Genomic DNA, 12,089 nt, shown 5'->3' with positions numbered 1-12,089 from the left:
TCATTACACTATTTTCTGACACAAATAAACAAAACTTTGTCATTTTTCTTATTCTTTGTGAGCACTTGTTCAATATGTACTTTCACACTTATTACATGACAGCATTTACTTTATATAAATTAATCCTTTATCCAACTCAATACTCACTTTGTAATATTCAACATGGCTATCTCCTTGCCTTTTGGATAATTTTGTCCCATCACTTAAAACAGAGATAAAGATCTTGTAAGTTACTGCACAAAATGAATAACAATATTAGTCTCCAGTGGGACTTTTATCTTTTCCTAAATTAAAAAGATTTCTAAACAGTTTAATCCTAACTTAAAGAATAATATGAGACTCCCTTTTTCTTAAGCTAGCCTTATAACTGTCAAGAAAGTACCAAAAAAAAATTAACATTGAGTTTAAATATTTTTTTAAATTACCATTCACTGTAATCAAGTGATTAGACAGTGCTTAATTGGGACAATACATGGGAGTTTTACTAAAAAAAAATATTTGGCAAAACTTCTTTTGTATGTAAATTTATCTTTACAAAGGACTTCTATATTTCAACATGTCTATCAATTTACATGATGAAGGTCTTTCCTACATTTCAGTTTGTGCATTTTGCTTTGTTTTGCTTGAAATGCATGCCAAAGTGTGTGTATAAATCCCTGCCTCACATTCTAAAAATGTGACTGAGACAGGATATAAAATATACTGGCCATTTCTGTCAAACTTAAATAAGCATTTCAAATAATAAGGTAAGAAATTATTGAACTGGTTTACAAAAACAAGCTATCAAAATTCTGTAAACTTGGCAAAAAATACACTGATCAGCCTGCTGCTTCTGTTGCTAATACTTCAGGGCAACTGCATATAGATTCATTATTTACAACACGGATTTTGATAAAATTATAGATTTGACCTCATTAGTATTGTTATGTATATCTATATGTTTGTGTTTTGAACTTTTGGTTCATGACTGTAGATTGTAGTGATCATCTATAAACAATATATTACACAGCACATTTTTGTTGTCCATGGTGTTGATTCTGTTTTAAGATACTGAGCTATAAATGGGTTGTTTATTTGGGCCATGTTCTATATAATGGACATGTGTACAGTTTGTACAGATAATGTGATTGAAAGATTAAGTCTGGTGGGTGAGTGTTGTGATAGAAGTCACATGAGAATGCATTGCAAATGTGTCATGGGGAGACAAGTTGTAAAATTTGTCACATAGAAATGCACTGTGAAATAGAGCCATTGAGATGTATATAAGTGTATGAAGTGACTGCTAATTCTAAATCAAAATCCCTGTTTATTGTTTTAATATCAGCCTCTAGATGTATTTACTATTGTGTTTGGATTTAGTTTTAAGAGCAACTGTTCACTTAAAATGCTCATATGCTGGTCTGGAGAAAATCAACGTTTTGGGACTATTGTGAATTCATTCAAAGACGCTTTGGACAATGCCACTGTGATACGTCAAGACTGTTTGCATTTCAGCACATAAAAAACCTGCAACTCATTTGGAACACTCTGTTCTTTTGAACTTGGGATTAGTTTGGATTTAGTTCACAATACTGTACGTTCCTCTTAAATTTCCATTTTTTAGATTAGATAATTAAATTATTTGTTAAGTTTTCTTTCAGTACTTACAAAGTTTTCATGATTACAATCACAACTATGAAAGCTTCAATAACTTAGGTAAAGGCTCTGATATTGATGTAGGCAGCAATTAGTTTTTATAAATTATCAAATTCAGCTGACTTAGTGATATAGATGCGGACAAAAAACTTGTAAATTTCGAGTATGAGAAATGGCTGCCATGGTTGGTCACGTGGCTTCATTGAATTGACAGTGAATGAATTCTCTCAAGATTTTAAAGCACATAAAAAATTCTTCCATGAAAAATAATTACACAGCTGTAGCAATCGGACCTTAAATTTTTCCACACATAATATATGTGTAACAAGAATGTAAAATGGTTAAAATTGCTGTTAAACGTAACATATACTACATTGCTTAACAGTTAACTGGCAGGCCTATGTGTATGGAGTCGAATAGGTAACAGGTGTTCTATTTATAGCGCACTGCACTGGATAACTTGGCTCTGTGAGGTAATGGGTTAAGAAGAGAGGTAATTCTACTGTTTTATTTTTACCTCTTAAGATTAAAATCTGAGTTATGTCCCTTCCAATGGAAACACTTGCTTTATCAATGCCATTCGAGCTAAAAAAATGTACTGTTAGTAACTGAGACAGAATACAGCAAATCCCTCCAAGTAAAAAATAATTGTAAGTACCAGCCTGTCTGTAATTTGTCATATCCTATACTAATTGTTCTATAAAAATCATAATTATTTTCTTATATTTTTATTTGTGCACACAGATTTTTTTTGTAATAAACTTTACACATTTTAGCACAAAAGAATTAGCCAAAAATATATATATTTTACCCTTGATTATTTGTACACAAAAAATTAACTAAACATTTCTGAAAACTTAAATAAAATTATTCAAAGCTCTTTATTAGGACATGAAAAAGTACCTGTTCATTATAAGAGGCAGGTGTGCAAATTTAGGAGGTGTCCAACCAAATGCTCTGTATATTTGTAGATGTTTTGCTGTTGATGACTGCCACTCCTGACATAAAAGAAACAGAAAAGAATTTCCAGAGGATGATCATTCCATTGCCTGACCAGCCCAGACAACTAAAAAGTCATTGTTAGGCAAGTAAATTTAATATCAGTAGTCTAGACAACTAAAAAGTCATTGTTAGGCAAGTAAATTTAATATCAGTAGCCCAGTTCTTAAAAAGAAAAAGAAAAAACAACAAAATTTTAATTCCAAGAGCCTTTCTCCCCTGCATCATTACAGTCAGGCTAGTGGTTCAAATTGGAATTGTTACCCCTGATTTGCTCTATAAAGAGGCTCTTCATTAATTAAGCAATTTCCAAATGTCTTTTTGTATGTAAACTAGAAAGGTACGCATAGGACACAGGCACCCATGTCAAATCATGCAAGCAAAGAAAGCTTGGTTCAAGATATAAAGGAAAAAAACACTATATTGAACATGGACAATAAATGTCAAATTTTGTCAAAAGTACTGAATTTTTTAACTCTTCTAAATTAAAGCCGAGTCTCATATAAAATTTGTTTTAAGTCTGATGTCTTTCAAAATTTACTTACTAAAATAAAATTCCTTGCATTTAAACAGATATGACAGGACTGCAGAAATGCCAACCACTAGAATTCTAGCATCAATTATGCATCATCTAGGCAGCCTTTTACACCTGTACACAGCTGGAAACAATACAAGTACAATGGTAATACACTGGTCACTCAATTCATCCAATTCCAAAAAGTGAATTTCTTCAAGATCTTTGGCCAAAACAATACCCATTAATATCATGAATTACTGCCTTTTTTCTATTCATCTCTGCCACCATTTTCACCTAATTACAGTGCTACCAGCTGGAATCTTTTTATGTACCTATTGGTTCACTTTACATAGAGACACTACATTCATTATACCATATATACTTGCTTATAAGTCAAGTCAAAATGCAAACAATAGACACTGATCAGCTGTAGCATAATGCACCTGCAGATCAGGGTCTGTGTTGTTTGCTCATTTGATTACTCCTAACAAACTGCAAACCCAGATCTGCTGGCTCATTATGAAATGGCAGATCTGGGTCTGTGCAGTCTGCAGCTGGACTGAACTTATAAGCAAGTACATTCTATCATACTGGTGCTGAAGTACTTTTGCTCATACCTATGTCAATATAGAAAACTCCCATTTAAAATTTTGTTTGCTCTGAATTTTATCCATGTAATTCTAACTGCAGAATTTTCAGCAAGTATTCATAATAATTCTGCAATAACCAGAATGGTTGTCATCTCTGCAAGACAAGATGGACAGACATGAAGAACATATAGAATTGAATAAAATATGATGAGGACATCAAGAAAACATCAAAGCAAAGCTAATTTTTGTTAACAAGCTCTCCTAAATAATTATGAACCGCTACCACAACTTAATAATTCAAAAGGAACAAAGAAAAAATATATCAAGATTTGTGTTAAATACAAGGTATACAACTTTGATGGGCTACAGACCTTCTAAATGCGTATTTTGCATTTAGAAGGAAATGGAAGAAATATGAATGAAACAAAACAAAAAACATGTAATAGAAAAAACAATCACTGCAAAAATAAAAAATTCTTTGCATACATTCCTCATCTCCATGATAGCACAAAGCTGAATCACGCATCACTAAGGTAAAACAAAAGAAAGGAAACAGTGCAAATAATTCAATAATTTTTTTGCACTTTGCAGGATATTAACAAGTTTTTACTGATGGAGATGTAATAAAAAAACTACCGAAAACAGATACACAAAAGACTCTTTAATCTAAACAGGCTAACTAAAGCTGGTCTCTGCAGGATTTGTACCTGTATCCCATTTGTTGTGAGTTTGGCATGTTGACCACTCAGCTAATGCAGCTCTCAATATTACAGTAAAACTGACCTATAACACCATGGCTGAGTCCACAAAGTGCTACCATGTTATGTAATGTATTATGCTATAACCAGACAAGTCAGTTAGCTGAAGAATAAACTGACAATGTATCCACTTAGCTATACAGGAGGTGGTAGCTTTGTAGTACTTCAAGAAATTGGTGACATTATTGTAAAATTTCAAAAGCCATACCACAACTGTCCTATATGACTTCCTATTCTAAAATAAGTGTGTTATAGGGTTTAATGGCACATCATCACAATAATGGCTATATGAAGTCCTATAAAACTGAAGTTCTAAAAAAGTAAAGTTAAAGAATCATAAAAAAATTTAGAAAGATAAACCCCTTCATATAACATAAGCATATATGCAAGATAGAAGATAAAATGTAAAGATGTGAAAATTCATAAAAATGCACACAAAAGGAGTAAAATGTATAACAATCCTTAAAATATACAGTCAAAACTTGTTATCTAAATTGAATTATTTCTAAAATTAAAAAAAAATTTCTTTGGTGGAACAACATTAAGTTCCTTAATAGCTGAGATCACATAAAGAAATATCTGTCTTACACTTGACAAGAAATGTTAAAGAAAAGCCTAAAACTTTAAACCAAATTTTCCTACGTCTTGATTCCCAACACCATGGCCACACCCAAGGGAAAGCCCAGCAGTGACTGTGATAAAGAATTGTTGTAAATGACAATGTACATATGGAAGTGATAAGAGAGTTGTGATGAAGAAATATGGTAATATCTAGATCTGTAGACAATTACAGTCTATCTAAAATTATCAAAACTCCATTTAACCCATCATTGCATTTACAGGATGAAATAGGGGCCTCATCAGTCTAAGGAGCTCACCTTTACAGATCACTTTTCACTTCCATCCATATGGGTTCCATTTTCAGGTTTGGCCAACATGTGTATGTGAGAAAGCATGCCAGTAGCTTTCAGTGGGTGGAGGTTCTTCCCAGGATTCTCCTGGGTTCTTCCTCCACCAAAATATTGTGAAAAAGTTCATTTATTACTTAAAACGTCAAGTCTGATTAAAAGCTGAATGCCGCAATTCAGACAGCTTCCTTTTGCTAAAGAATATTGAAATATATGCATGACACATTTAATAATTTCATGTTATTATTTACTACCTTTTTATCCATTGTAACCTCATATGTCCTGGGCAGTGGTGAAGGGGTTTACAGTTATCTCCTCAAATGTAACCTGGCAGTGGTGAAGAGGTTTACAGTTATCTACTCAAATGTAACCTGGTAGTGAAAGGGGTTTACAGTTATCTACTCAAATGTAACCAGGCAGTGGAAGGGGTTTACTTTTATCTACTCACATGTAACCTGGCAATGGAAGTGGCGTACAATTATCTACTCACTTCTATCATGGGCAATGGTGAAGGGGTTTACGGTTATCTACTCACATCTAACCTTACAGTGGATGGGGTTTACAGTTATCTTCTCACATCTATCCTGGGCAATGGAAGGGTTTTACAGTTATCTACTCAAATGTAACCAGGCAGTGGAAGGGGTTTACTTTTATCTACTCACATGTAACCTGGCAATGGAAGTGGCGTACAATTATCTACTCACTTCTATTCTGGGCAATGGTGAAGGGGTTTATGGTTATCTACTCACATCTAACCTTACAGTGGATGGGGTTTACAGTTATCTTCTCACATCTATCCTGGGCAATGGAAGGGTTTTACAGTTATCTAATTACATCAATCCACGGCAGTTATAAAGGAATTTATAGTTATCAAAACAGTGTTTAAGGCAATGGTCATAGGTTTTTACAGTTATCTAATTGGATGTCCAGAACAGAAGTCAAGGGGTCCAGGGTTTAACAGTAATCACATGTGTCAAGGGTGATGCCAGTTGTTTTTACAGTTATTTGATCGCACATATTCAGGGTTGTGGTCAAGGGGTTTTACAGGTAACTAATCACTAATTTAACAATTTAGTTTTTTTTCTAATATTCCACACAGCTCAAAGTGAATGTACAGAACAAGTTCTGAAGGCACTAGCTTTACAGTTCACTGACATCTCACGTCTGTCCAAGAGGATTCAAGTCTCAGGCTTGGCCAATGTGGGTATGTGAGAAATCTTGCCAGTAGCTTCCCATGGGTTGCTGGTGTTTCCCAAATTCTTCCTCCACTAGATATACTAGCTACCATGTATGGTCCATCATGTGCTGAAGAAGCATTAAGCCCACAAGATTTGTTAAATCTGACAGAAAACTTTATCCATTAAAGTTAAATGTGATAATCACTCTCAGATAATAGAGAGAAGACTATTTTAGATGACATTGCTCAGTTTACTCACAATTCCCCTCAACACATGGGTTATCTTCATGTAATGGTCATCCACAACATTTGCAAAATGATAGGTTGGATATTTGTCTGACTTTACCAGCACCTGAAACAAGAATTTAGATCAGACAGACAGACAAGGAAATCTAAAATACCTAACACACCAATTTAAGTATTCCTACCGATATAATAGCCCTATAATAAGGAACCTTCTGCCAACAATCATTCAGTCAACTAAATCAGTGGCAATACCTAACCCTGGTGATATGGGACTATATTCAAAGATGGATAGACCTCAGATGAGAAATATGGACTTGAGAATGACAATAAAAAGCAAGATCACCTCATTAATATGAACCTTGCTCATTATCTAACCCAATTTAAGATTCTGATGTAAGCTTATATTCCATGTTTATGCACAATATCAGAGTGGTAAGCAAACTCGCTATTTATGACATTTGTCCAAAATCTTTATAATCTAAATCTATATTTCAAGTTTTATCAAAATTGTATTAGAAATACGGCATCCAGATTTTTAACAAGCAATTATTGTCACACAGACAATGTACTACGTATGGCACATGATGGATGCAAGGCCATACCATAAGTTGACTTGGTCTTATGGCCAGTCAATAATGTTTTTATTTGCAACATTAATGCCCATGAATTTGAAAGCCTACTTATGACAGTATGGCTTGTGGATAATTAGTATAAAGAAGTCTAAACTGAATCAGGTTCTAGGTAATCCTAGTTGTACAATACTTACAAAATCTCCTCTCTCTGCCTCAGAAGGGTCAAACGTAAGACTACCAAATACAAGATCTTCTAAAGGTTCCTTTACTGCAGAGTCCACCTAAATATATGGAATAAATAGAAGACCTTAGTTTAGTTCTCATTAGATATATGAATTTTGTTAAATAAGTTTCATAAGTCTGATGTATGAAAGACGTACATCTGAGATTCTACTTGTTGCATAAATACATGTACAGTACCATCGCACTCAATAACAGAAACCTTTATTCTTCTTTCACTCACAATGACTTTGACTGCAGTCCTCCAAAGTGATAGGCTTCTTCGATACCCTAAGTGCAAGTCACCCATAACATTTGATCCAGGTTCATAATTTAGAACTAATGTTATTATGTGGAAATAATTTTTCTTCAATCACCCAGTGACTTTGACCTTTTGACCCCAAGATCAAAAGACCTTTTCTATAACCCAAGTGCAGGAAATCTCAAAGTCTGTCTAAGCGCAACCCATCCACAAAGATGGTTTACAAGCTGGAGAACAGATGTTGCTGTGCAGAAACCATCATTGTTCATTCAGTCAAAGTGACCATAACCATTTACCATTTTCCACTGAATTCAATATGGTTGTTTCTTGTGAAAGTAATCCACAATCTTTTATAACTGTAGATGGTTGAGAACTTGAGTTATTGTTCTGAAACTAAACTGGTAACTGACAGAAGGACATCATGACATAAAATGCTCTGCTATATGGTGGGCGTATAAAACTAATAAAAACCACAGTCAATTTTGACAAAATTACTAATTTTCTGAACCTGCATAGAAATCAGTCTATAAAGGATGCATAAAGGCCAAGATTCACATTCAAGTGGTACCCAAAATGTGGGTGTATAGACCCAAAATGTGGGTGTATAGACCCAAAAAGTGGGTGTATAGACCCAAAAAGTGGGTGTATAGACCCAAGAAGTGGGTGTATAGACCCAAAATGTAGGTGTATAAACCTCTGTACTTGCTTGTTATCATGCCAATAAAATGAGATGTGAAAATCCTACTGTTTGTTACTCAGTAATGTTGTGTTTGGCATTGTATGCTAACCAACATATCAACTACTCTCAATAATTAACTTCTTATCTATGATCATGTCTAACACTGACCAATCATATTACAAAGCACATGTGAATCACCTCAACATTTCCCAAGTTGCACCTTTCTATCTATATTTATTGAAACAACTGAAGTAAAACAGAAAAACAGACAGTGTAAAGTAATATTAACTCAACAGTGAACTGTGTCAAAAGGAGACAAGCTGCCATCATCTGGTTTTAATTGTGTGGCTTCAGCCTTTCATGATTAAAAACTGTTCCATTATATAACGGTTAAAAATAATTAATCATTATTACTGGAGAAAGGACCCATACATTTTATCACTTACCTTGAATCTGATTACATACGGAGTGTTCTGTGTTAATTTCTCCTCTATCTGATCACTTGAAAGGTGGCGGCAGCGGTTATCATATCCTGGATTTTCCCGTCGCCTCATTGCCTCCTTTCTCAGAAGTTCCAATCTATGGGGAGTGCAAAAACACCGATATGCCAATCCATTCTAAAATTAACCAAATAAATAAATTATTGTTCTTGTATTTTTTTTATGTCTCATCACAAGAATGGTAGTACATATAGTGATAGCCTTGTCAGTCTGTCAACCCATCTGTCTGGTTAAGTTCTACATTGTCAGTCTGTCAACCCATCTGTCTGGTTAAGTTCTACATCATTGGTCTGTCAACCTGTTTGTCTGGTTAAGTTCTACATTTTCAGTCCATCAACTTGTCTGTCTGGTTAAGTTCTACATCGTCAGTCTGTCAACCAGTCTGTCTGGTTAACTTCTACATTTTGAGTCTGTCAAATAGTCTGGTTAAATTCTACATCATCAGTCTGTCAACCAGTCTGTCTGGTTAAGTTCTATATTGTCAGTCTGTCAACCAGTCTGTCTGGTTAAGTTCTACATTGTCAGTCTGTCAACCAGTCTGTCTGGTTAAGATCTACATTGTCAGTCTGTCAACCAGTCTGTCTGGTTAAGTTCTACATTCACATCAGTTGCAGGCACTGCTGCTGACTGCACAGACTATTAAGGACAATAGCTGCTGAAATGAAGTTTTTAACCTTTGAGTTTTTTATGTTTATAAAATCTGTAATTTTAAAAGAATAGAATATGATAAAATTAATATGTTTATCTTCCTTATTGTGATAAAGCTTTCAATGCAATGAAAGTTTGGGAAGTCAATTGAATCCTAAATAAAATTAGGATTAATGAGGAAAATAAGAAGAACCAGCCTTATGACACTGAGTGAGAAATGTTGGAAAACCCCACTCAAAGTGTGATCTGCAATTTTCAAGTGTGACCGCTCCTGAAATTGAGAAACTATTAGCAAATTTTTCATGGATTTTGGAGATGATAATGTATTTAGGGTAAGTTAATTCCTAATATTAAATATTTCAAAGCAATCACAAAATGAATAATTGTATAATTATTCATCTATTTATCGCAACTCACCAATCTGATTATTCTTTCCTGATCTTCGAATGAATCCAAACTTTATAAAGTATATGCTATTGTGTCATATATGTCCTTAGTAAATTTAAAAACATTGAATCTAAGAATTATTTCAGATATTTGTTATCATTTATACTTTTTATGCCCTTTGGAAAGAACCTGAAGAGTATATGTAATACAATAAAATATTTGCAATAATGCAGGTTCAGTGGAACAACCAGCAGTGTTAGTACATTTCATATACTTGTACGTGTTCAAATCCCAATGTCACTTCCTTCCACCACCACCACCATTTTCCTAACTCCTTAACTAAATTATATGTTTAGAAAATTTGCTATTTTAAAAGAACTGAAGATGTATTAACAAAGCATTTTAAGCAATTAAAGTTCGTAGAAGTTGATTGAATCCTAAATAAAATTATTTAGGAAAATAAGAAGAAACTGAAAGACATAATTTCAAAGTATATTTACTATAGGAAACTTAATTCTATAATTTAGTGCAAAATATTTAATGAATTTTTTATTAAAACTTTTTGTTAAGTTTGTTCCAATGGGTATCTTTAGCAGGCACATTCCAGTAATTTATAGTATGTCAATGGATATTGTCTTTTTTTATCTAATGAGAAGAAGTAAAAAAAAATATTATCTGGCTATTTGCATTAACAATTTTTTGTCTAGACTTTTGGAAAATTATCCATGACCTCATATTCAAATCAAATGAAAAAATCATGAACTGCACACTGACCTTTTTCTTTCAAATTTTTTTATTTGTTGAAACCTTCTGTGTATGAAATGTACCAATATGACTGTAAATCTTGGGGCATGAAAAAGTAATTGTTATTTTCCTAAGATTTATATGTGCATTTAAAAATTACAGCATTTTCAATGTCCCAACACTTATAGATGTAAAAAGAAAAAATTGGCATGACTGCCATACTGCACACACCAGTGACCAGCTCTTGTTCATTTACTACGTCAAGAAACTGTTATAAACTATGATTGTTTTTATGTTATTATTCGGCATATGTATATTTTCCATTTTTTCCAACACGAATTAAAATAAATTTAACTAAAAATTTCAATTATTCATGGGGTGCTTAGAGTTTACCTGGTGACTGGCACTATAATACAGTGTACAGACCAGTACTTACAGTGCAAATTGTATATCCTTGTTTATTCCAAAAATACTATACGCAGATTTTTGCTTTAATCATCGTTTTTACCAAATCTCATTCTCCACATAATATCTTAAAAATACAGAATTGTTATTTTATTTATTTTGACCCACACACTCGCGAGTTACCGTTTTTCAGAGATATAAGTGATCTAACAACGCGATGTAAATTATATAAAATGAAAGACAGATTTAATTATACAAGTTGCATAAACAGTATATAGCATATTCACATAACTGATATGTTTTAGTTTTGTGTTTCAGCTTACTGTAAAACAAACTTGTAACTTTCAACACAGTATTCATTCCACCTTTTGGATAGCTTGTTGTCTTGGCATTTCCTTTTGTTTCTAATTGGTAATTGTTTGAACCATGAAACTGGCTTGGGAAGAGGGAGATTTTTGTCTGACAACAATGCCAGTTACCTTTTGTACAGCATTACTCCACATGAAATAAGTGTTGTAAAATCTAAAATGGTTTGAGAAGGATGAGATGCCCTGCATAAGAGCAGTACTAAATTATTTGTCCCCCAAATATTATATTGGACTGACTAACCATTGACATCAATATCATTGCCAGTCAATTAAGGTTAAGGAGCACAGTTACTATTACCGAGTAAACAGGTACTTATTTATGGTCGCTAACATCAAAGCAAACTACATCCGAGTGTTTAAGGTATTACATTTATTTTAAAAGCATTATTTCTGAAACTTGTTATTTTATTTTGGAAGTATTATTTAAGTTTAGTGCAAATGTGTCCATAATTCAGCTCCAAGGGATGTACTTCAT

General features: G+C 33.4%; 1 protein-coding gene across 1 annotated transcript in view; it reads right to left on the bottom strand.

Annotated features, from left to right (window-relative positions):
• Positions 1-12,089, bottom strand: part of LOC149799838 (nondiscriminating glutamyl-tRNA synthetase EARS2, mitochondrial-like) — a 51,999-nt gene that overhangs the window by 18,888 nt on the left and 21,022 nt on the right. The window contains exons 5-9 of the mRNA XM_089959247.1: positions 9,009-9,179; positions 7,597-7,683; positions 6,844-6,936; positions 2,539-2,633; positions 148-202 (exon numbers count right to left, since the gene is read on the bottom strand). Coding sequence (XP_089815373.1) covers positions 148-202; positions 2,539-2,633; positions 6,844-6,936; positions 7,597-7,683; positions 9,009-9,179 — 501 coding nt within the window. The remainder of the gene's footprint in view (positions 1-147; positions 203-2,538; positions 2,634-6,843; positions 6,937-7,596; positions 7,684-9,008; positions 9,180-12,089) is intronic.

This window comes from Sinohyriopsis cumingii, chromosome 5, assembly GCF_028554795.1.
Source record: "Sinohyriopsis cumingii isolate HCF-2022 chromosome 5, ASM2855479v2, whole genome shotgun sequence".
Classification (NCBI taxonomy): Eukaryota; Metazoa; Mollusca; class Bivalvia; order Unionida; family Unionidae; genus Sinohyriopsis; species Sinohyriopsis cumingii.
This window is presented reverse-complemented; position numbering and strand designations above follow the sequence as displayed.